At 31.7% G+C, this 26206-nt stretch overlaps 1 protein-coding gene across 1 annotated transcript in view; it reads left to right on the forward strand.

The window, feature by feature from the left end:
* The window catches only part of LOC145263826 (uncharacterized), a 187262-nt gene that overhangs the window by 127995 nt on the left and 33061 nt on the right, over positions 1–26206 (forward strand). The window contains exons 9-11 of the mRNA XM_080120892.1: positions 3664–3758; positions 10419–10562; positions 18236–18329. Coding sequence (XP_079977018.1) covers positions 3664–3758; positions 10419–10562; positions 18236–18329 — 333 coding nt within the window. The remainder of the gene's footprint in view (positions 1–3663; positions 3759–10418; positions 10563–18235; positions 18330–26206) is intronic.

Below are 26206 nucleotides of genomic sequence, written 5' to 3' on the forward strand. Positions count from 1 at the left end.
ACTTGGGAGTCACCACTTATCAAGGCTCGAAGGTCACTCGAGGATAAGGGCTGATGAAAGTAAGGTGATAGTGTCATAATTGGTAATGGTGTAGATCGGGTAAGATTTGATTATTTATGGGGATGACTCAACAAGAACTTGTTTACATTGGACTTGAAGGTTGCCATGTTGTATTCAAACAAGAAGCAGGAAAGTGGAACAGTGTTCCACGGGCGGGCAGTTCTGGGAAAGAAGCTTTGTTCTTGAAATCTGCATTTAGATTTAGGCACAGATAGAGTGGGGGAAATCGTTGATAGTGGTTGTAGTTAGTCGAGTGTCTTTTGTGAAAGTTTGGCAAGGGGGAATCATAGATTGGAGTTCAGTCGAGCACTTGCCATGAAAATAACAATCGAGCAGAGACAGGCTTGCAATATCTCTTCTGTGGGAAAGAGGTTGCAGGGAAGAGAAAAGGGCATCACCTACTAGGTATTGAACCTGGTTTTGAACTCTATCAAGGCTGGATAGGATGCAATGAGCAGCTGATGTGGCAATAGTATTTCATTTTAGGATGTACCTGGCTTTTATACAGATAGAGGATTGCATCGGTAGTAAGATACCTGCTGGAGTGGTAGAATGATCCAACCATATTCTCAGCGATTTTGGCAACTGATCTGATGTATGTGTTCTATTTCAGATCAGGAGTGAAGGTCAGTTTCAGAAGCTTGTCAAGACATGGAGCTTCCCCAAGACGAGAGCCATTCATTTCATTTGGGGCGTGAGGGGGGGGGGCAGAGCGTTTATGATGAAAGGAGAGAAGCTTGTTTTTTTATGCATAAAAATTAACCAGCCAACTTTTTCCCCATTCCACCACGTTCTCAACATCAGAAGAGTGTGGCCTTTCAAATGTTGCCATGGTGTCGTCTGCATAAATGTCAACGAATGATCTAAGAATGTGATTTTGGAAGTCATTGATGAAGAATAAAAAGAACGTTGAGCCCAGGATCATGTGATATACGATGAGATTACAAGGGAGATAATTTCAAAATATTCCATGAATTTATTATTTTAAATAAGTTATTTGGGAATTGCATCAAAGTCTATGTCATTGTACATAATTTGGACGATTACGAGGTGTTTATTTAGAATTAAACCTATTTTTAAGATAAAAATAGAGAAAAATCTTTTAAAACCTTTAGGATACACGTACCCGTCACGGAACGGATATGTCATGTTTCAAAAACCACGCATATTCATCAAGTAGTTTTTTTTTTAACTAAGAAAATCAAATTTTATGACAAAACGAGGTTTTGATACGCCATATATTATAAATAAAGGGCAGCCAACTCAGAACTATTGAGACCAAAATCAGCCTATAATGGCTATAATTTCCTATTAAAATCGCTGAAAATTGTAGAAAAAATATTTTCTATGTAAAAAAATGTAGAGCATTTTATGTGATTTTTGGAATATGACACCTTCGTTCCGTCATGGATGCATAAATCATATAGAATTTTCCGTAATTTAAGTTCAGTAGAATAAGTCTAATTCTTAATAAGTACCGATTATGCTGGTGTTATACCGGCATGTTTGCAAATGACAGGCGTAAATATTGCATATAATGTATCTATGTGAGAAATAAATTCCGCTTCAAATTTACTTACAAAAAAATGGGGTCAATTTGAATATTTTTTAATCACTTAATACTCAGCAATTATTCATATAATCCCTACCTTCACAACCATTTTAGGTAAACAATACCCAGCCTATCAGAGCGCCACGTGAACTCCACCCAATTTTGGCGCATGTATACATTTATATAAACTGACTTCAGTTTTGTAACTAAGCTGACTGATATAGCATGTACTTGACGTACAACAACAGCATACATCGTAACATATATATATATATATATATATATATATATATGTATATGTATATATATGCATATATATATGCATATGTATATATGCATATATATACTTGTTTCTCTGCAGCAACAATTTTATATATATATATATATATATATATATATATATATAACTACTTCATTTACTCACATAAAATTAATATACAAAAGTATAAATTTATGCATAAACTTTAAGTATTTACTTCAAAAGTGCTCAATACGTAGGTAGAGCTAGTTAGTAAGTTATAAAATATATATGGCGATTAAGCTACACTGAATATTCCGCATTTCATCCACTCTTGGACTTTTCAGGCTTATGCGCGAATTTTGTGGTTGTCTGTCGTTTTTATATACGCACCTTCTATTGAGATTTTAGTTAGCCAATCAGCTTTCTAGTATCCACCGCGCCCTTCCTATCAGCCAATGAACATGCACTTATCGGACAAAGGCCTATTTGACCTGTGGTTGACCTGTTCCTTTGTGTGTGCTCTATTTAGCCTGGATATCTAGTTTTCTTGACCTGTTTTAAATCTAGGTTATGTTGTTATATCATGAAATATATATATATATATATATATATATATATATATATATATATATATATATATACATAGGTATATATACATATATATGTATATATATAAATATATATGTGTATATATACATATATATATGCATATATACATATGTATATATACACATATATGTATATATACATATATGCATATATATATGTACATATATATATATGTGTATATACATATATACACATATGTATACACATATATACATACATATATATGCATATATATACACATATCTATGCATATATGCATACATATATACATATATATATACATATATAAATATATATACATACATAAATATATAAATATATATATACATATATAAATATATATATACATATGTATACATATATAAATATATATGCATATATATACATGTATAAATATATATACATATATATATACATATATAAATATATATACATATAAATATATATATACATATATAAATATATATATATACATATATAAACATATATATGTATATATACATATACATATGTAAACATATATATATATACATATACATATGTATACCTATATATATACATATATATACATATGCATATATTCATATACATATATATACATATGCATATACATATACATATGCATATGCATATATATATACATATATATATATGCATATATATACATATACATATGCATATATATATATGCATATGTATATGTATATATATACATATGTATATGTATATATATGCATATGTATATGTATATATATATGTATATATATATGCATATGCATATGTATATATATATGCATATGTATATATATATGTATATGAATATATGCATATGTATATATATAGGTATACATATGTATATGTATATATATATGTTTACATATTTATATAAATATATACATATATATATATATATATATATATATATATATATATATATATATATATATATATATATATATATATTACGTATTAAGGTATTAAAATTAATTAGATTACAGGTTGGTGAATCTAATGGTTTCAAGTCTTATCGAATATCGGAAGGAAATATTCATACAAGACAATCCCAGCCAAATGAAATTGCTTATTGCTGATAGGACGATTCCAAAATTTTTCCCGATTCCGATACAGTTACCGATTCTGTTTTAAGTACCCTATTCCGATAAAATTATTTATTTATAATCTCATCCTTATTATATTTCAGCTCCATTCTTTGTAATTGGCGTATCAGTACAAGTGAAGATCAAATAATTGAATTAACGGTCACTTTCTTTGACGATGATGGACAACTCTCTGTAGGTAAGGAACATTAAAAAAAAATGGAGTCTTAATTTCAATTTGTACTATTTTTTTTTTTTTTTTACAACGAAAATATTTTCCTCCTGAAAAGACTGAATTTTCTATTTAAAAAAAAACAAAAAAAAACATGATGTGCTTTTTGTACCTTAGTGATTTTTTTAACCAACACATTACAGGTGAAAACATTATCACATACTTACGTATCATAGCGAAATTAGTATGAATTCCAGAATTCACGAAAAATAATCCAATAGAAAAATAATGACAACTAAAAATCGAATTCGTCGAATCATCCATTTTTATCATATGTTTTAATGTGGAACAGTTGTGCGACTAATTCCGTGTGATAAACAAGGGAGATAACCATTGACTTATATTGGAATATTACGGGTTCGCCATTTTTAATCCAATGCATTTCAGAATGTGATTATGGCTGATTTTCTATTAATTTTTCAAGTACTACATCTTTTACTGGATCATTTTTCGTAACTTTTGGAATTTATACTAATTTTGACATTATATGTAAGTACATAATAATGTGTTCACCTGAAATGCGTATGTCTAAAAGATCACTAATGTAAACAAGCATCAGAAAAGCTTCGATAATTTTTGCTCAGAGAAAAGATGTTGCTTCTCTCTCTCTTTTTCTGTATATATATATATATATATATATATATATATATATATATATATATATATATATATATATATATATTACATATTACGGTCATGGGATACTTTACCTTTCACCAGACTATCCATTCACGTGAAATTGGAAATTAAAAGACGTTTCAATTATACCAGTCATCATAGGAGCAACTGGGCTTATGAAAAAGAACTTTAAAAAGTACATAGCAAGCATACCCGGTGAACCAAGTGCAAGTGAAATACAAACGATTGCACTGAAAGGGACGGCTACAATCCTGAAAAGATCTCTTGGTTGGACTCACTAAAATAGGGGTAAATGTCAGACATCTGGTTGGATGTCCCATCCCCTAGAAGAAAAAGTTTAAGAAAAATGAAAAAAAAAAAGTGAAATCACCTTTTTCTTCCCCATATTCCCTCTGCTTCACTTTTTGTTATCAAGTAAAATCTTTGACTTACTTGCAGTTTCATCAAATACTTTTGTATGCAAAATCCGATCCCACATTTTGCTAATACCTACCCTCTGATGAGAAAGAAAGTATTTCTTTGAAACTCCGCGGATTAAGGACTATCCATTTATTAAGTGTTGCCTTTTCAAATTATATATGTCTTTAACTCTTTTTCAAAGTGTTTTTTAACATGTTTTATTAACTATTTGCTCTTATTATAAGCTCTATCTCCTATTTGGTTTCATCGAGCTTTTACGTCTGGTTGAGATTACTTTATAAATATTAATTCTTTAATATTTATAATATACTTTAGTTTTACCATCTTGGATCATTTTGGTAAATTTAATTGTAATTTTTATTTTTATTTTATATATATATATATATATATATATATATATATATATATATATATATATATATATATATATATATATATAAAACTATATTTTCAAGAATTATTTTAACGTTTCATTAACCACTTGTTCTTTATATATACATATATATATATATATAAATATATATAATATATATATAATATATATATATAATATATATATATATATATATATATATATATATATATATATATATATATATATATATATATATATATACTATCTGTACATATCCGGCGTTGCCAAGTAAAAAAAAAAACATTTGCGAGTGGAGGGTTTACTCATATATTATTTAAGATAAACCAAATAACCACAGCTAAGAGAGAATATGCCGAAATCACTAGAAAACGCATTGAAACGCAGAAATTAGAAACTCGTGATTTCTGGAAAATCTACAACAGTATAGTAAATAATAAGCAATCAACAATTCCCCACGATCCAACAATCATGAGGTTGTTTGCACGGCAACGGAGAAAGCTAACACACTTGCCCGTCAGTTTGCCTCAAACTCTACTTTGGACCCAGCAAACCACTCCCTCCCTGATTTTCTTTTGCAGAAAGAAACCACACTAAATGATCTGAAAATCACCCCTTCTCAAGTACATGATATCATAAAAAATCTAGACACCTCAAAAGAATATGGACCTGATCTCATCCCGGCTGTACTATTAAAAAAAAATACTCCGCTGAGGTTGCTCCAGTTCTCTCCAAACTTTAAAAAAAATGCCTTAACAAATCTTGCTTCCCTTACTGTTGTAAAACTGCTTCTCTGGTACCAGTTTACAAGAATTCTGGTAAAAGAACTAACTCATTAAATTATTGCCCCATTAGCATCCTCCCTCTTTTTGCCAAAATATTTGAGTCCATAATTAATCAAACTCTAGTCCACCACTCTACAGTTGCTAAACTTCTGTTTGACTAACAATATGGATTTAGGCAAGCCCATTCTACTGTAAATATATCCTAAATGTAATCTCCGAACGTATATACCATGCACTGGATAAGGCAGGGAAGGGAGGGCAATGGCCTTAGATATATCTAAGACTTTTGACAGGGTATGGTACGATGGTTTTCTCATAAAAATCAGATCCTATGGTATTACTGGACAAATACTTAATATAATTAAACCCTTCTTAAATAAGAGAAAACTCCAGGTTGTCCTCGATAGTCGTATGTCAAAACAATATGATATAAATGTGGGTGTACTTCAAGAGTTGATCCTTGGACCTTTATTATTCATGAGATTCATAAATGACCCCCCTGATAAAATTGTTTCTGAGATATGCATATTTGCTGATGATATCAGGCACGAGGGGATAACGAATGAACACATATCCAAAGCAATGGCGGAAATCCTAGAGGAAGACCTCCAGTCTGTAGTGGAATGGGGTCAAAAATGGATGGTAATATTCAAAGCTGTCAAAACTAAGCTTGTTTCTTTTAATAATTACAAGAAACCTTCTCAACCACCAATAGCTATGGTTAATGATATGTTACCTGAAAGAACTTCATTTAAACTCCTCGGCTTAACGCTCACAGTGAACATGAGTTGGAACAGATACATCAAGGGCATTGTGCTTGTTGTCGTGGTAATCGGTGGTTGAAAATGTTTTTGTAATTGTTAAAGGAAAGAAGCTCAGTCTTAGTAGCAGTAAATGTTACAATCCATTCATGGCCCCATTCCGCTGCAGACTGAAGGTCGTTTTCTAAGATTTTTCCCCTTGCCTTAAACATCTTTTTTTTTTTGTTTTTTTCTTATGTCTATTATCAAAATCTGCAAATATATCCATCTCGAACAATATTTTATCAGAGAGGCCGTTTACGAAATATCAGAAATAATAAAGGTCCAAGAATCGACCCCTGAGGCACACTCGTATTGATTGTTTAGATTTACAGTCATCGAGGGCAACTTGGATTTTTCTGTTGTCTAGGACTTCATAGAGCTTCGCCACATGCCTGGAAACAAAATTCTACCACTTATCACGATCTTTGGCCATTTTTTTTTTTTTTTAGCTATTAGGAATGGCAAGCCAATCTCAACTCTTATCTTTTATGAGCGTTGTCTGGATTTTTCTTGAATGAAGTCTTCTTGATATTACTTTCTTACATAGCTGGAGTCTGATGTCCGGGAAACATGTCCAAACCACCTTCATCTTTTTTTTTTTTTTTTTTCGAATAAGGTAATTGATGGATTTGTTAATATTAAGCTTCTTTTTGATTTCTGAATTTCTTAGTCTATCTCGAAAATTTACTCCAAGGAGAGTTCTTAATATAGATCGGACGATTTCAGCATGTTCCTTCTTTTTTTTCTTCTTTTTTTAGAAGAGAGTCACCACTTATCAAGGACTGAGAGACACTCGAGAAACAATCATGAAGCTGTTTGCTCAGCAACCGAGAAGGCTAACATGCTTGCCAGTCGGTTTGCCTCCAACTCCACACTAGACGATCTGAAAATCACCCCTTCTCAGGTCCATGCTATCATAAGAAATCTTGACACTGCAAAAGCATGTGGACCTGATCTCATCCCGGCTGTGCTATTAAAAAAGTGCTCCGCCGAAGTAGCTCTAATCCTCTTCAAATTTTACAACAAATGCCTTAATGAATCTTGCTTTCCTGCCTGCTGGAAAACTGCTTCTGTGGTACCAGTTTTCAAGAATTCTGGCGAAAGAACTGACCCAGAAAATTACCGCCCCATTAGCCTCCTCCCACTTTTTGCCAAAATATTTGAGTCCATTATTAACCAAGCTATAGTCCATCACATTACAGATGCTAAACTTCTGACCAACCAACAATGTGGATTTAGGCAAGCCCGTTCCACAGCAGACATTCTAACTGTAATCTCCGAGCGTATATACCATTCACTTGACAAATCAGGGGAGAGTAGAGCGGTAGCTCTAGATATATCTAAGGCTTTTGACAGGGTATGGCATGAAGGTTTTCTCAGGAAAATCAGATCATACGGTATCACTGAAAGAATACTTAACCTAATAAACCCTTCTTAAATAAGAGAAAAATCCAGGTTGTCCTCGATGGTCGTACATCTAAACAATATGATATAAATGTGGGATTGCCTCAAGAGTCTATCCTTGGTCCTCTATTATTCCTAATATTCATAAATGACCTCCCTGACAAAATTGTCTGTGAGATGGGTATATATGCTGATGATACCACGCTCTATAACAGACATGACAGGAAAACAAATGAACGCATATCTAAAAAAAAATGGCAAAAACACTAGAGGATGACCTCCAATCTGTAGAGAAATGGGGACACAAACGGATGGTCACATTCAATGCTGCCAAGACTAAACTTGTTTCTTCAATAACTACAAGAAACCTTCTCTACCACCAATAGCAATGGCCAAAGACTCTTTATCTGAAAGCGCATCTTTTAAACTCCTCGGCCTAACGTTCACAGGAAACATGAGTTAGAACAATTATATTGAGAGCATTGCCAAGACCCCTGCGAAAAAGGTAGGCTCTCTCTACCGTGCTAGAAAGCTACTAACGCCTGAAAGTATCCTGTACCTCCATAAGGCCACCATTCACCCATGTATGGAGTATGGTTGTCATATTTTGGCCGATGCATCTGCTACTAGTCTCTCACTCCTAGACAAGGTTCAAAAGAGAGTCGCCAACCTAATAGGTCCTGAACTGTCATCCAAGCTTCAGCCTCTGTCCCATCGACGCAATGTAGCATCTCTCTGCCTGTTCTACAAGTACTTTAACGTTGAATGTCCCGACGAACTGCAAGCACTTGTACCTCCTCTATGTAAATACCCCCAACAAATCCGACAAGCAGCTAAATCCCACCCCTTCACAGTAGAGATCCCTAAATGTAAGAGAGCCTTCTACTCCAGTAGTTTCTTTCCCAGAACCGCTAGACTTTGGAACTCCCTGCCAGGTTCCTGCTTCCCCAACTGTACTGACATGCAGAAGTTCAAGTGTAACGTGAACCGACATCTTGCTGCCCAACTCCCCACCTAGTACCCCTGTAGCCTGTGTCCCTAATAGTAGCCCTCTACATTAAAGTGGCAATATACCTTGTTTGTGGTGAAAATGTAATAGAAAATAAAAAAATAACGAATGTAAGGTGGTAGTTAAGTAATCGTCCTAGTGTCACATTTTTTCACGCCGTGGGAGAGGGATAAATACCATCTTGCTTATTTGCACACTGGATGACGTCATAAAGAGAGATGATGACATCATACAGCTACTGTTTATCTGTTATCATTTCATCTATTTTAATATGTACATTTTTTTTTTTAAGTATTTCTTTCTATAATACTTGGAGAAGTGAAAGGAGGTAAATAGAGAGGAAAGTGAAAGATATTTAATGATATATCAAATACTGACTTGTAGGGAGAGTGTCTGATATGACATCACAATGTAAACCTATATTTTCACGCTGTCAGTTGCATGTTGCTCCAAGTAAAGTAAAACAGAAAGAAAATATTAAAATATTGGTTTTGACTCGTATGCATACTCCATAGAGCTTTGCCACATGCTTGAAAACAAAAATCCAGGACTTATGGCCTTGGACCAGTCTTTTAGCTGTCGGGAGTAGCATGCCAGTCTCAACCCTTATCTGGTCAGCTAATCTCTTTAATGGTCATTCTCTGTATCTTTCTTGACTGAAATCTTTTTGATAAAATTCTTTTACATAGCTGGAGTTTGGTATCCAGAGAAACATGTCAAAACCACGTTCATCTCTTTTTTTTTTTTTTTTTTTTTTTTTTTCTCCAAATAAGGTCATTGATGGATTTGTTAATGTTAAGCTTCTTTCTGATTTCTTAGTTTATCTCGAAAACTTGCTCTAAGAATAGTTCGTAAAAGTGATGGGATGATTCCAATATTTTTCCTGATTTCAATACAATTTGCGATTCTGTGCTTTGATTCATATGCATACTCCATAGAGCTTTGCCACATGCTTGAAAACAAAAACCTAACATTTATGGTCTTGGGCCAGTCTTTTAGCTGTCAGGAGTTTGAAAGATGGGCTCTCGCGTAGGACGTTATTTTTATTTATTTATTCATTTATTTTACAAAGGAGTTACCACTTATTAAGGCCTGGAGTCCACTCAAGGATAAGGGTTAACTAATATGGCATCTAATTTATATTAAAAAAAAATTCCTTCCTCATTGTCTTTTTCCTTTTTTTTTAATTCCCAGGGGATGATATTCCACTAGTGACAATATATCTTCGAGGGCCCGTGGCTAACTTCACCTCTACAATATCTTCGTTGACACTAAGATATGCCAAACCTAACAAACCCAGCAAAGGCTTCCAGGTCCTGTACCGTACCAAAGATAAACGTGAGTATTTCTTTTTTACTTCTTTTTTTTTATTTAACCATCCGACTTCTTTTTTCTTTTTTATTTTTATAAAAAAAAATGTTTGAATTTAAATAAGTCGTCATTATCAATGCATATTCTCACAACGTTTTGGCCAATGTAACCTCCAACTTACTTCACGTGCATCTCATTGAACCACAGCTATCTATCTAATTGCTATTTGCATTATTCGGACTACTGTTCACATCTTGTGCCTGATTGACTGGTGCACGTGTGAAATGAAAAATAAAACAATACAATGTTTTTTTGTATTTTTTTTTACACAGTGGTCACCACTTATCAAGGCCCGGAAGCCATTCAGGGAAAAGGGTTATTGCAAGTACATTACGTTAGTGTGGAGATTTGATGAAGTGTTTACTTAAGGGGGCGATTCATTAGGAATTTGTTAACGTTGGACTTGAAGACATCCAGGTTGTAGTCAGGTCGGAAGCAGGCAGACGGAACAGAGTTCCACAGGCGTGCAATTCTAAGAAAGAAGCTTTGTTCATGGAATCCACGTTTTGATTTAGGCATAGATAAAGAGTGGGGGAAATTTTTCACAAGGGATTCGGCTAGACGGGTGTTTTTTGTGAAAGATTGGCGAGGGGGGACCAGAGATTGGAGTTCAGACGAGCACCTGCCATGGAAATGACGATAAAACAAGGATAGGCTTGCAACGTCTCTTCTATGGGAGAGAGATTGCAGGGTAGAGAAAAGGGCATCCCCCACTAAGCCACAAAGTCTATTTTGTACTCTGTCAAGGCAGGATAGGCTGTTTTTAGCAGCTCCTGGCCAGATATGGCAGCAGTATTCCATCCTTGGACGTACTTGGCTTTTATATAGATAGAGAATTGCATCAGTAGTGAGATATCTTCTGGAGCGCTAGAAGGATCCCACCATCTTTCCAGCGACCTTGGCAACAGACTTGATGTACGTGTTCCATTTCAGATCAGGAGTAAAGGTCAAACCCAGAAGCTTGTCAAAACACGGAGTCTCTCCCAGACGAGAGCCATCCATCCCAATTGATGCCAGATGGGGATCAGAGCGTTGATGATGTAAGGATAGGAGTTTGGTTTTAGATGCATTAAAGGTAACCAGCTATGTCTTCCCCCACTGAACCACGCGCTCGAAATCAGAGGAGAGAGAATCAGAGAGAACTTTGTCATTTACAGCCTTTGATGTGTTGCCGTAGATGGTCGTGTCATCAGCATAGATGTCAACGAATGATTTAAGTATGTGTTTAGGGAGGTCATTGATGTAGATCGGGAAGAGAGTTGGGCCCAGGATTGACCACTGAGGGACTCCAGCATTAATACTGCAGGCCTCTGATTTTTGTCCATCGACCACTACTCTCATGAGCCTATCAGAGAGAAATGATTTAATGATTGAGAAAACATTTCCAGTTATACCGTAGCTGGAAATCTTGTGAAGTAGATCCTTATGCCATACCTTGTCGAAGGCCTTTGATATGTCAAGAGCAATTGCCCTAGAAAGGAAGCCTTTGTCAAGAGATTCACTAATCCTGTGAGATATAACCGTCAGCACATCTGCAGTAGATCTTGCAGAGCGGAAATCATATTGTGTGTCACTAAGAAGGTTGTTTCTGCTGAGGTGGTTCACTATTTCTCTATTTAATATGGATTCCAGCAACTTACTCATAACACACAGGAGACTTATTGGTCTGTACTGAGAGGGAGATGACTTATCACCTGAATTCTTAAATACAGGGCCCACGGAAAGAAAGATAGAAAAAAGGAAGAGAGTTTTGACGCACAGGTGGAAGATGAAAGAAAGGGCCACTAGACGCGTTGTAGGCGGAATCACCTTCTATATTTACCCCCCCCATATATATATATATATATATATATATATATATATATATATATAAAAGTGAAAGTGTGTGTCTGTGTAAGTTTCCCTACGCAATAACTCTGTCAATTTTTAGTCTACAGACTCAAAATTTGATATACAGGGTACTGAGATTTGGGAAAATCTATGTGATCGGTTTTTGGCCAGAAATTTGGCGATTAAGGGGTCAAAGTTCAACGATTTAACCTTTGAGAACTCTACCAAACTCCTTCGACAATTTTGGGTCTACACACTTAAAATTTTAGATATAGGTTCCTTACATATGGATCTAACTTAATAAGTTGATTTGAGCCCAAAACAATAAATTTTAAGGGGTCATAATAGGGGTCAAAGGTAAAAAGATTAACCGCTTTTTTTTTTTTTTTTTTTGCTCAACATACACCTCCAAATACTCGGGCAACGCCGGGCACCCATGCTAGTATATATATAAAATCTTTCATTAGATTCTATTTTTGTATTATTCGTACAATAAACCTAATTTGCGTTACTCAAATCTTCATTCATATAATTATTCCACCTCGGATTATTATTTTGCTTATATCGAAATTCCCGATATAACAGTGGCGACGATCGGGTTCGAACAACTCACATGGATATGAGGTCGATAACAAAAGAAAGATCGCACGTGAAAAGTCGACAGTCAAATGAAAAAAGAAAAAAAGAAAAACGGAATCCTCCAAGATTAATGACGGCTAAAAAAATATTTAAGGTAGAAATCAAGCAGTTTTAGTTATGCAAAAATAAAAATAAAAAATAAAAAAAAAAATACGTTTTTTTTTCTTTTTTTTACTAAGTCTTTGGTTGGTTGGTTGTTTTTGCTTTACGGCATATCAACCCTTTTCGGGTTATTTAATGCCGAATCCAAAGATTTTGAAGAAAATTTTTTTAATAGAATATATTTGTTGTTTTCAAATCAGTTTCTATTTAACCCATAGTTATGACCCTAACAGGTACTACCACTCCGGGACCTGGGAGCAATGGTAATTAAAGAGTGGCTCCACACTCCCCAAACCCACAAGCTGGGGCCCTCACCACTGGATATAGTTTAAAGTCATATCCAGGACCCCCATTGAGGGACTTTTACCCTCTGCAGGGGGGCAGTCGGCGTATTCTAATGCCCCACCGACAGGGCCACCAAGTCGTTGGATTGATCTAGCAGATGTAGTATAGTTGAGACTCTTCTGTTAGTTTTCTGATTCTGTTGTATTTAAAAACTATCATGGCAGAATTTCTGAAAACCATGTGTTCTGCCTTAAAACAGACGCATTGAAAAGACCAGAATAAACCGATTCAAAAAAACAAATCGAATTATGTCAATTGCAATACCGAGAGCAACACGTCCAACAAAATCATTTACAACAACAACAACAACAACAGAAGCAGCGGTTAGATTTACAAAACCAAATATTCACACAAGAAATGGTAAATTTTCAGATTAGGTCCACCTCCACAATTTTCTTTTAAATGACGACTTACTTAGGTTTTCGACTATGCTGAATACGAAAATCGCATTGGAATTTTGCGGAAATAAGTAGTTATCGAGATATAAAAAGTTATATTATGCACTGTATCCTTTGGCGGCCATTTTTACGCGCATGCGCGCGCGACCTAAACAAATCTACTCATCTATGACTGACATTGCACGCGCGTAAAAAAAGATGGCCGACAAAAAATGCAATGCATAATACAACTTTTTATATCTCGATAACTAATTATTTCTGCAAAATTTCAATGTAATTTTTGTCGTCAACATAGTCGAAAACCTATAAAAGTTATCATTTAAAAGAAAATTGTGGAGGTGGACCTAATCTAAAAAAATACCCAAGAAATCTTGCAAAATGTATTAACGAAGCAAGTAGAGGAAAAATAGGAGCAATTCCCCCCCCCCCTGCCGAAAGGATTACTAATTCTCTCTCGAAACTCCATAACAAACCTATGGACAGTGTAATTTTTCCAACTTTCTTCAGAAGGTACGAAGCATTTTTTCGAAAAGATATTAGTTGTGGTCTGACGAAGAAAAATTATAAAAAATTAGGTGCTCATGGAAATACGAAGTACACAAATTTTATACTGTCGAAAAAAAAAAAAAGCAAAAAAAAAAAAATTTTCAATTAAAAAAATATTTCAGTTAAAATAACGATTGAAATATAGTCGAAAATATTTGGCGAACGTGACAGTGTGTTTCACATACGTAATAAATACCTGAAAGAAAACCAGGACTTTATTACATACGCCTGAAAAGTAAATTCCCAGTGTGATTAATCAGGATCAAGGAAATTAAGGAAAACATTTTTTTACATAAGACTTACCACTTATAAAAGCCATTCGAGGATGAGGGTTATTGAGTGTACAGTAATCAATGTGACAATATCGTAATAATTGTTAGTCGTGGAAATTTGGTAAATTGGATTACTTAAGGGGAACGGTTCATCAAGAACTTGTTTACGTTGGACTTGAAGATGACTGTGTTGTAGCCAGCTGGAAAGCAGAGAAGTAGAAGAGAGTTCCACAGGCGTGAAGTTCTAAGAAAGAAACTTTGTTCATGGAATTTACGTTTAGGTTTAGGCACATATAAAGAGTGGGGGAAATTATTGAGACGAGTGTTTATCGTGAAAATTTGGCAAGGAGGGGGGACGATAGATTGGAGCTTAGACGAGCACTTGCCATGAAAATAACGATAGAGCAGAGACAGGCTCGCAACGTTTCTTCTGTGGGAAAGGGGTTGCAGGGAAGAGAAAATAACATGCCCTACTTGACTACAAAGTCTATTTTGAACTCAGTCAAAGCAAGATAGGATGCTCCTAGCAGCTCCTGCCCAGTACTCCATCCTAGGATGTACGTGGCTTTTATACAGGTAGAAAATTGCATCAGTGGTGAGATATCTACTGGAGCGGTAGAACGATCCCACCTTTTTTCAAGTGATTTTGGCAACATGTTTGATGTAAGTGTTCCATTTCAGATCAGGAGTAAAGGTCAAGCCCAAAAGCTTGTCAAAATACAGAACCTTCCCAAGACGAGAGCCATTCATTTCAATTTATGCCAGACGGGGATCAGAGTGTTGATGATGGAAAGATAGAAGCTTGGTTTTAGATGCATTAAAATTAACCAACCACCTATTTCCCCATTGTAGTCGTCAGCAAAAATGTCTACGAATGATCTTAAGATGTAATTTGGGAGATCATTGATGTAAATCAGGAAGAGAGTTGGACCCAGGATGGACCCCTGAGGGACTTCATCATTAATACTGTCAGCTTCTGATTTCTCTCACTCAACCACTACTCTTATGAATCTATCAAATGATTTAATAATTGAGAAGAAATCTCCAGTTACAGTGTAGCTGGAGATCTTGTGGTGTAGACCTTTATGCCATACCCTATCAAAGGCCTTTGATATGTCAAGAGCCTTAGAATAGAAGCCTCTGTCGAAAGATTCACCAATCCTATGAGATATAACTGTAAGCACATCTGCTGTAGATGTAGCAGAATGAAAGCATATTGCATGTCACTAAGGAGATTATTTTTGCTGAGATGGTTGACTACTTCTCTATTTAACACAGATTCCAGTAACACAGATGGTCTGTACTGAGAGGGAGATGATCGATCATCTGAATGTTTAAATACAGGGTATACTGATGATAACTGCAACAAAAGATAAAGAAATACATCAATTATGGAACAAGATGCATAAGTAACGTTCCAAAAAGGTAACAGAAAAATGTGAAAAGTTACTGAATATAAAACGGGAAAACATAAGCATAGAAGAAAACGAAAATGCTGCAAGGAATGGTAGTGAATGGCAAGGAATGGTAGGGGAAAAATCATTTTACAAGTGATTGTTATTTAAAAAGTGAATTGTTATGAATGTGGCCGAAAAGGGTATAAAATAGCTGTATGCAACAAGAGAAAAGACCAAAAGTCTAAAAGGATATATATATATATATATATATATATATATATAAAATAAAAATTACAATTAAATTTACCAAAATGATCCAAGATGGTAAAATTAAAGTATATTATAAATATTAAAGAATTAATATTTATAAAATTATCTCAGCCAGATGTAAAAGCTCGATAAAACCAAATAGGAAATAGAGCTTATAATATGAGCAAACAGTTAATAAAATATGTTAAAAAACACTTTGAAATGAGTTAAAAACATATTTAATCTGAAAAGGAAACACTAGATAAATGGATAGTCCTTAATCCGCGGAGTTTATTTGCTCATTCATATATATATATATATATATATATATATATATATATATATATATATATATATATATATATATATATATATATATATATATATATATATATATAATTTAAAAATCAAATTTTAAAATTTAAAAATCAAATTATAATTAAATTAAAAATCCGTTTCATAAGAAGGAACAACAACAAAATCAATTATCTGTACGATCGTTTCGGAAAACAATGCTTTTTATTGTGGTATACATCAAGTTACGTACAATAATTACATATAGTTTTTTAATAAGCAAGGTCTCCTCGTCAGCAAATTTTGAAGGGTTTTTATTGAATTTAAAAGACACCATAAATAAACCTAGCATTAAAAGTGAGGCAGATGAATCTGAAAAAATTGAAATAAAAGGTCTGGATTTAGAATTTATAAGAAAATTAATATGGGTTAGAGATAGAAATAAATAGAGAAAAATATAGATTTGAATTTACATTATAAGTTTGGTTGAAAAATATATAGAGATATTTACCTTTTAATTTTTCGCTTTTTGAAATCAGGAACTATGGTTAAAATACTCATTTAGATGTTTGCTATAGCTTTTTATCTCTGGCAGAAACTTTTTTTAAAGAAAACTTTCTGACAAACATTTTCATAGAAAAATTTCTGGCAGGAACTTTTAATAAAGAAAACTTTCTGGCATAAACTTTTTCATAGAAAACTTTCTGGCAGGAATTTTTTTTTCAAAGAAAACTTTCTGGCAGACATAGTAAATCATAATAATATTCTTCAAAAGTAATGGTTATCTTCATTCAAAAATATAAATCAAGAAACGCAAACATATTTCCTAAAAAATCATATGTAAACTAAACTGTGTTTATATATTTATTTCCAAATAGTTTTGAATGTTTACATCAACAAGTTTTATAACACTTACAAAATCCATTAATTAATCAGTTTTTGGTAAATTCATTAATTAATCAGTTTTTGGTAATTACATTTGGAATGAAATAATAACATCATTATTTAGAAACTCATTCTTAACTAAATTATTTAACTTTTTTAGTTAAAAAATAGGAGGCTTTACTTTTTGAACGACCTCATATAATAATAAGTAATAAGATTGTGCAACTAGAAACAGAATAGGTTTAAGCTTGTAAAATTTATGCTAGAATTGTTCACAGAGACCCGTGGTGTAGTTGATAGTGTACTTGATAAAATTCACTTGTGCAAGGTACATTCTTCTGGAGGTAGAAGATCCAATCCTCAGTGCGAGCGACACTCAAAATACAATTGCGAATTGCTTTGGACGTCTACGGAATGAAAGCATGCTACCTCTGTGGGTTCCGTTCGAAATTCCGTGCAGATTCTTGAGTTCGACAGAAGGATTCCTGAGTTCGACAGGATACACCTGAAGAAGTTCGGGGAGTGCATCGACTGAAACGTTGCGAAAATAACAGAACATTCGTCCAAAGAATCCCTCCCCCCTAAAAAAAAAAAATGATAAAAAGAGACTTCTTACTAATTTTATTATATTTTTATTGTTTGAAATTTGATTATCTCCTTTTTCTCTCACTCTTTTCTCTCAGCCAAAAAAGCGTACTGTCCAACAATAATGGAAAGCTTGGAACCTGGAAAAGAAGGCATACTAACACTGCCAGAATACAACATGACAAATACTGGGTAATACCTTTTTTCCTTCTTTTCCTTTAACACAACCTTTTTTATTCATATTCATGCCAACCGTTGCTACTGAGGCGTTGGGGGCTACTGTGAATTAAGGGTCACGTTTATGGAGGGCACCTGAAGTAAAGAGTTGTTCACATTACATTTAAATTTCTGCATGCTGCTATAGTCGGGGAAACGGGGAGAAGAGACGGATTCCAAAGGCAAGTGGTTCGATGGAAGAGACTATTAGAATTAAAAGGATGTTTGTTCACATTACATTTAATTTTCTGCATGTTGGTACAGTCAGGGAAATGGGTAGCAAGTAGGGAATTCTAAATGTAAATAAGTTCGACTAATGAGCTGTGATACAGCGAACCAGTACTGTATGTGGATGACTATATATATGTATATGTAAACTTGGAAGTTTTTAAACCTTGAAAAGTACATTAAAAAAATTTTAATTTATTTTTGAGTTCTTCGTTGGGAAATTATTTTGTCAGTCATTTAATCTCCTGCAATCGCATATAAACCTGCATATATATATATATATATATATATATATATATATATATATATATATATATATATATATATATATATGTATGCTCTTTGTGTAAACAAATTGAGCTTAGGTATTTTGGACAATGTCAAAACATTGTTAATTCACCGCCCGCATAGCAGCAGCAGCTCAACGGTTAGAAGCTCCGACTGTCATTTGGGCGATCGGATTTCGATCCTGGCTTGAGGTAGTTGCTTGTCTAGCCGCACTGATGAGCTGTGAAACAGCGAAACAGTACTGTATGAGGATGAATATATATATATATATATATATATGTATATATATATATATATATATTGTAATAATAAATTTTACATACCTACGGACACTAGTGTTTCATCCTTTCAGGAATCATAAGTGCAGGGTGTCACAATTACCACTGGTTGGGAGATCCGAACCCGGCCACGAAGCCATCTCTAACTCCATTAGCAAGGAACAAACTCACAAGGCCAACTTTAAGTGCGAGAAATATCGTTATATATATACTAGCAAGCCGCTTGGCATTTTCCAGTCGTATAGTACACTTAAATATGATATTTTTTATTAATGCAGATTTCGTATTTATTATTATATTATATTGGACCCCAAATATAGTAATGATTTAAAAAGTTTAAAAAAATGAGTCGTATGCCACCACCGAGAATCGAAACCCAAATGTTTAATTTGCTTTTTCCTGTGTCGTTAATCCCTGAGCCATGAAGACATGTTTGCTACAAAGCTAAAAATTAAAACATGAACCAATAGCTATTATGTTACGCATGCATATTCGTAATGCCGTCGTTTGACCTCCACCTGGCAAATTCCATTTCTTTAATTTTCACATTTTGTACCGATTTCCCCCGGCTAAAACCTAAATGTAAAGTTTCGCATGGGTTCCAATACCCTATATATGAAGTTTCATGTCTGTAGACCAAAAATTGACAGAGGAGTTTGGTAGGCAAATTTTCTTAAACAAATATATATACGCATACATCTATATATCTATAAAAGTGAACGTGTCTGTCTGTCTGTCTGTCTGTGTGTCTGTGTGTCTGTCTGTCTGTGTACATTTCCCTACGCAATAACTCTGACAATTTTTAGTCTATAGACTCGAAATTTGAAATACCGGGTACTGAGATTTGAGAAAATCGATGTGACGGGTGTCAGCCAGAAATTTGGCTGTTAAGGGGTCAAATTTCAACGATTTGACCTTTAAGAACTCTACCAAACTCCTCCGACAATTTTGGGTCTACACCCTTGAAATTTTAGATATAGGTTCCGTGGTCATGGATCTAACGTAATAACTTGATTTGAGGCCAAAACAATAAATTTTCAGGGGTCATAATAGGGGTCAAAGTTTAAAAAATTACCCCCCTTTTTTTTTTTTTGCTAAGAATACACCTCTAAACACCCGGGCAACGCCGGGCACCCATGCTAGTATATATAGAAAGAGGTATGTGTGTACTATAATCTTCTTATGCAAATATTATAGATATACTACTACTACTACTACTACTACTAATAATAATAATAATAATAATGATAATAATAATAATAAATAAGTATAAATCATGTAGAATATCTGCATGAATATATAGTTACATTTAATATTTAACTAAAGATGATCATCCTGTAAGAAAACCAAAAAAAACTAGTAGAGAATTAATTAAAATGAATGTTTAAAAGAATATGCAAATTAGTTAGATCTTTTGCAGATGAATGAAATTCCACGACCCATATAAAACAAACTTGTATTTTCTTTTTAAATGAATAGAAAAAAAAGGGGCATTAGTATAAATATCAAATAGACACACAAAAGGAAAATACAGGAGTATATATATATATATATATATATATATATATATATATATATATATATATATATAGGCATCCACATAGAGTACTGTTTCGTTGTATCACAACTCATCAGTGTGGCTAGACATACACCTTTCCTCAGCCGTGGATCGAACCTACAACCTTGGAGTTGACAGTCGGCAGTCGAATCAGTGCCGTAAATATTTATCCTCGAGTGTGTATTAAATCCACACCCGCCCGTCGCTTACAGTGCTCAAACCATAAGTTTGTTTACAAACAAATTTATGGTGGGCTTCGGCGGCTTCGCTTAATTGCTTAAGTACGCGTCGGGTGAATACGTATGTATTATATGCGTTTGGGAGCCAAATAATGATGCAGGGTTATGAGGATAAACAATATTTATTGTTTAAGATTAATAGATTTCGAAGCAAAACTTCATCTTCTGAAATTTTGTGCATTTTCTTTCTTTATTTTCTCGTTTTTCTTGTCACGGAGAAAGTTATTAAAAGAAAGTCGGTATATTGTTTTGAAATGCCGGAATAAAAATCCGACGATATGAATTTAAAATGGAAAGGCAGAAACAAAAAGCTTGACGATTCATCTATTCAGTGAGTTTTTTTCAAACCACCGTTTTCAAATGTGAAGTATTTATATCCCTTCAGCTCCCAGTTAGTGTCAGATGTTCTGGATAGAAATATGAATTGTTTTGTCACTTTCTTTTGGTCGTTATTCCATTTGTAAGCTGTTTTCAATTATGGAGGTATTGTATTTCGGTTTCCAGACAATGTCAGGTCATCAAAAGAGAATACCCATTGTTTCGGGGGCCAATCTCTCCACAGCTATTTATGCATAGCGCCCTCTTACTGATGTAAGACCGTATTATCTAAATTGCAAGCAATCTTTTTATTGATTTAAACAGTTAGTTTACTTGCAATTCAGATAATATAACTTCGTATTAGTGAGGGGGTTGGTACGCATAAGAAGCTGTTGAGAGGTTGGCCCAGAAACAGCGCGTATTCTCTCTTGATGACCTGACATTATCTGAAACTGGGGTATAATATCTAACAATTGAAACTGAGGTATAATATCTAACAATTGAAACTGAGGTATAATATCTAACAATTGAAAATGAGGTATAACATCTAACAATTGAAACTGAGGTATAATATCTAACAATTGAAACTGAGGTATAATATCTAACAATTGAAACTGAGGTATAATATCTAACAATTGAAACTGAGGTATAATATCTAACAATTGAAGCTGAGGTATAATATCTAACAATTGAAACTGAGGTATAATATCTAACAATTGAAACTGAGGTATAATATCTAACAATTGAAACTGAGGTATAGTATCTAACAATTGAAACTGAGGTATAATATCTAACAATTGAAACTGAGGTATAATATCTAAAAATTGAAACTGAGGTATAATATCTAACAATTGAAACTGAGGTATAATATCTAACAATTGAAACTGAGGTATAATATCTAACAATTGAAACTGAGGTATAATATCTAACAATTGAAACTGAGGTATAATATCTAACAATTGAAACTGAGGTATAATAGCTAACAATTGAAACTGAGGTATAATATCTAACAATTGAAACTGAGGTATAAGATCTAAAAATTGAAACTGAGGTATAATATCTAAAAATTGAAACTGAGGTATAATATCTAACAATTGAAACTGAGGTATAATATCTAAAAATTGAAACTGAGGTATAATATATAACAATTGAAACTGAGGTATAATATCTAAAAATTGAAACTGAGGTATAATATCTAACAATTGAAACTGAGGTATAATATCTAACAATTGAAACTGAGGTATAATATCTAACAATTGAAACTGAGGTATAATATCTAACAATTAAAAACAGTCTGCACAGAGAATAACTACAAAAATTGTGTACGGCACAATCACGTTGACACACCGGTTCTTGCCAGATCACCGAAATTAAGCAACATTGAGCCTGACCAGTACCAGATCGGTGACCATTTGGGAAGGCTAGGCGCTGTATGTACCTTCTGGGAAGGTTGGGCGTGGGGCTAGCACCCTTATTCCGAAAAAAGAACTCTTTGCAACAAAAGCGTCTACAAAGTTGTGGATGGCCTATGCCCCACCAGAAAAAAAAAGCTGTGGATGGATGGATAAAAAATGGCGACAAAACTATCCATACTTTTATCCTGAATATCCCACACTAACTGGAAACTGAAGGGATATGCTCTACATTTGAAAACGGTTGTTTGAATAAAACCCACTGAACAGACGAATTGTCGAGAATTTTGTTTCCCCCTTTTCATTGAAAATTATATATATCCTTATTTATAGCTATTTTAAATTATAATATATTTGTATTTATTTATTTTATTTATTTTTTATTGTTACTTATTTATTTAGCATGATTGTTATTTATATCATTTTAATATACTTGCATTTATTTCTTTTATTTGTATTTATATATTTTGTGATTTTTTATTGTTACTTATTTTAAATTATTGTTATTCATTTTATTTTAACGCATTTGTGTTTGCTTTATTTGTATTTATTTATTTTATATTATTGTTATTTATTTTATGTTAACACATCCGTGTGTATTTTTATTTGTATTTATTTATTTATTTATTTTAGTGTTATTTATTTTAGTGTTATTTATTTTAGTGTTATTTATTTATTTTAGTGTTATTTATTTTAGTGTCATTTATTTTAGTGTTATTTATTTAGTGTTATTTATTTATTTTAGTGTTATTTATTTATTTTAGTGTTATTTATTTTAGTGTTATTTATTTTAGTGTTATTTGATTATTTTAGTGTTATTTATTTTAGTGTTATTTATTTATTTAGTGTTATTTATTTATTTTAGTGTTATTCATTTTAGTGTTATTTATTTTAGTGTTATTCATTTTAGTGTTATTTATTTATTTTAGTGTTATTTATTTTAGTGTTATTTATTTATTTTAGTGTTATTTATTATAGTGTTATTTATTTTAGTGTTATTTATTTATTTAGTGTTATTTATTTATTTTAGTGTTATTCATTTTAGTGTTATTTATTTAGTGTTATTTATTTATTTTAGTGTTATTTATTTTAGTGTTATTTATTTTAGTGTTATTTATTTTAGTGTTATTTATTTATTTTAGTGTTATTTATTTTAGTGTTATTTATTTTAGTGTCATTTATTTTAGTGTTGTTCATTTTAGTGTTATTTATTTATTTTAGTGTTATTTATTTTAGTGTTATTTATTTATTTTAGTGTTATTTATTTTAGTGATATTTATTTATTTTAGTGTTATTTATTTTAGTGATATTTATTTATTTTAGTGTTATTAATTTTAGTGTTATTTATTTATTTTAGTGTTACTTATTTTAGTGTTATTTATTTTAGTGTTATTTATTTTAGTGTTATTTATTTTAGTGATATTTATTTATTTTAGTTTTATTTATTTTAGTGATATTTATTTATTTTAGTGTTATTTATTTTAGTGTTATTTATTTTAGTGATATTTATTTATTTTAGTTTTATTTATTTTAGTGATATTTATTTATTTTAGTGTTATTTATTTTAGTGTTATTTATTTATTTTAGTGTTATTTATTTTAGTGATATTTATTTATTTTAGTGTTATTTATTTTAGTGATATTTATTTATTTTAGTGTTATTTATTTTAGTGTTATTTATTTATTTTAGTGTTATTTATTTTAGTGTTATTTATTTTAGTGTTATTTATTTATTTTAGTTTTATTTATTTATTTTAGTGTTATTTATTTTAGTGTTATTCATTTTAGTGTTATTTATTTTAGTGTTATTTATTTATTTTAGTGTTATTTATTTTAGTGTTATTTATTTTTTTTAGTGTTATTTATTTATTTTAGTGTTATTTATTTATTTTAGTGTTATTTATTTTAGTGTTATTTATTTATTTTAGTGTTATTTATTTATTTTAGTGTTATTTATTTTAGTGTTATTTATTTTAGTGTTATTTATTTTAGTGTTATTTATTTATTTTAGTGTTATTTATTTTAGTGTTATTTATTTTAGTGTTATTTATTTATTTTAGTGTTATTTATTTATTTTAGTGTTATTTATTTTAGTGTTATTCATTTTAGTGTTATTTATTTTAGTGTTATTTATTTATTTTAGTGTTATTTATTTTAGTGTTATTTATTTATTTTAGTGTTATTTATTTATTTTAGTGTTATTTATTTATTTTAGTGTTATTTATTTTAGTGTTATTTTTTTTATTTTAGTGTTATTTATTTATTTTAGTGTTATTTATTTTAGTGTTATTTATTTTAGTGTTATTTATTTTAGTGTTATTTATTTATTTTAGTGTTATTTATTTTAGTGTTATTTATTTTAGTGTTATTTATTTATTTTAGTGTTATTTATTTATTTTAGTGTTATTTATTTTAGTGTTATTCATTTTAGTGTTATTTATTTTAGTGTTATTTATTTATTTTAGTGTTATTTATTTTAGTGTTATTTATTTATTTTAGTGTTATTTATTTATTTTAGTGTTATTTATTTATTTTAGTGTTATTTATTTTAGTGTTATTTTTTTTATTTTAGTGTTATTTATTCATTAAAAATTATTGTTTATTTTATTTTAACATAGTTGTTTTTATTGGTTTTATTTGTATTTATTTTAATGTTTTATATTTTCAATTATTGCTATTTGTTCATTTTACATTATTTTTATTTATAATAAATTTTTTACATAAATAATAATAATAATAAATAGTATTACACATTTATTTTAAAATATCGTTATGAAATTAATATTAAAATTTGAAATTTAAAAAAGCTACAAACAATATGTACTTTAAAAAAAAAAGCATTTATTCATTTTTAAAGATATGAAGATTTCGACTCGGTCTCGAGTGTTTGTTAGCGATTTCATTTTTACTAATGATTTTTTTTCTTCCTGGAAATCTAAAAATCTAGTAGTAGTCAGATGGGATGATAAAATGGAGATATTTTAAGTCTCTTCAAGTGCCAGCACGCCGCTCACGTGACAATGTTAAAAGAAATAGGATGCCTCCAACGTACTGTACTTGCAATTACCCTTATCCCTGAGTGGCTTGCGGACCTTGATAAGTGATGACCACCGTGTAAAAAAAAAAAATGATTAATAAAAATAAAATGGAGACAGAGTGAAAAGCTTCATATCTTTAAAGGTAAAAAAGGCAGACGTAGTGTTTTGGTTTTCTTAGATTTAAAATTTTAATATTCATTTCATAACGATAGCTTTTAAAAGTGCCATCCTTTTTCTTTATTTTTATTTTTTTTTATTTCAATATATTTGAGTGTTTGTGAAGATTGGTGATCTTTTTAGCCAACGCATTTCAGGGGAAAACATTATTACATGCTTTCTTGTCATGTCGAAATTAGTATAAATCCCAACAAAAATACGAAAAAAATTATCAAATAAAAAAATAATTACAAATAAAATTTATCGATTTATGGGGTTTTATTTTATGTTTTTACTAGCGGGGGTACCCGGCGTTGCCCGAGTGTTTGTTTCCGGGAC

Source organism: Euprymna scolopes, chromosome 39 (genome assembly GCF_053919585.1).
Source record: "Euprymna scolopes isolate OS-2025 chromosome 39, ASM5391958v1, whole genome shotgun sequence".
NCBI classification, from domain to species: Eukaryota; Metazoa; Mollusca; class Cephalopoda; order Sepiida; family Sepiolidae; genus Euprymna; species Euprymna scolopes.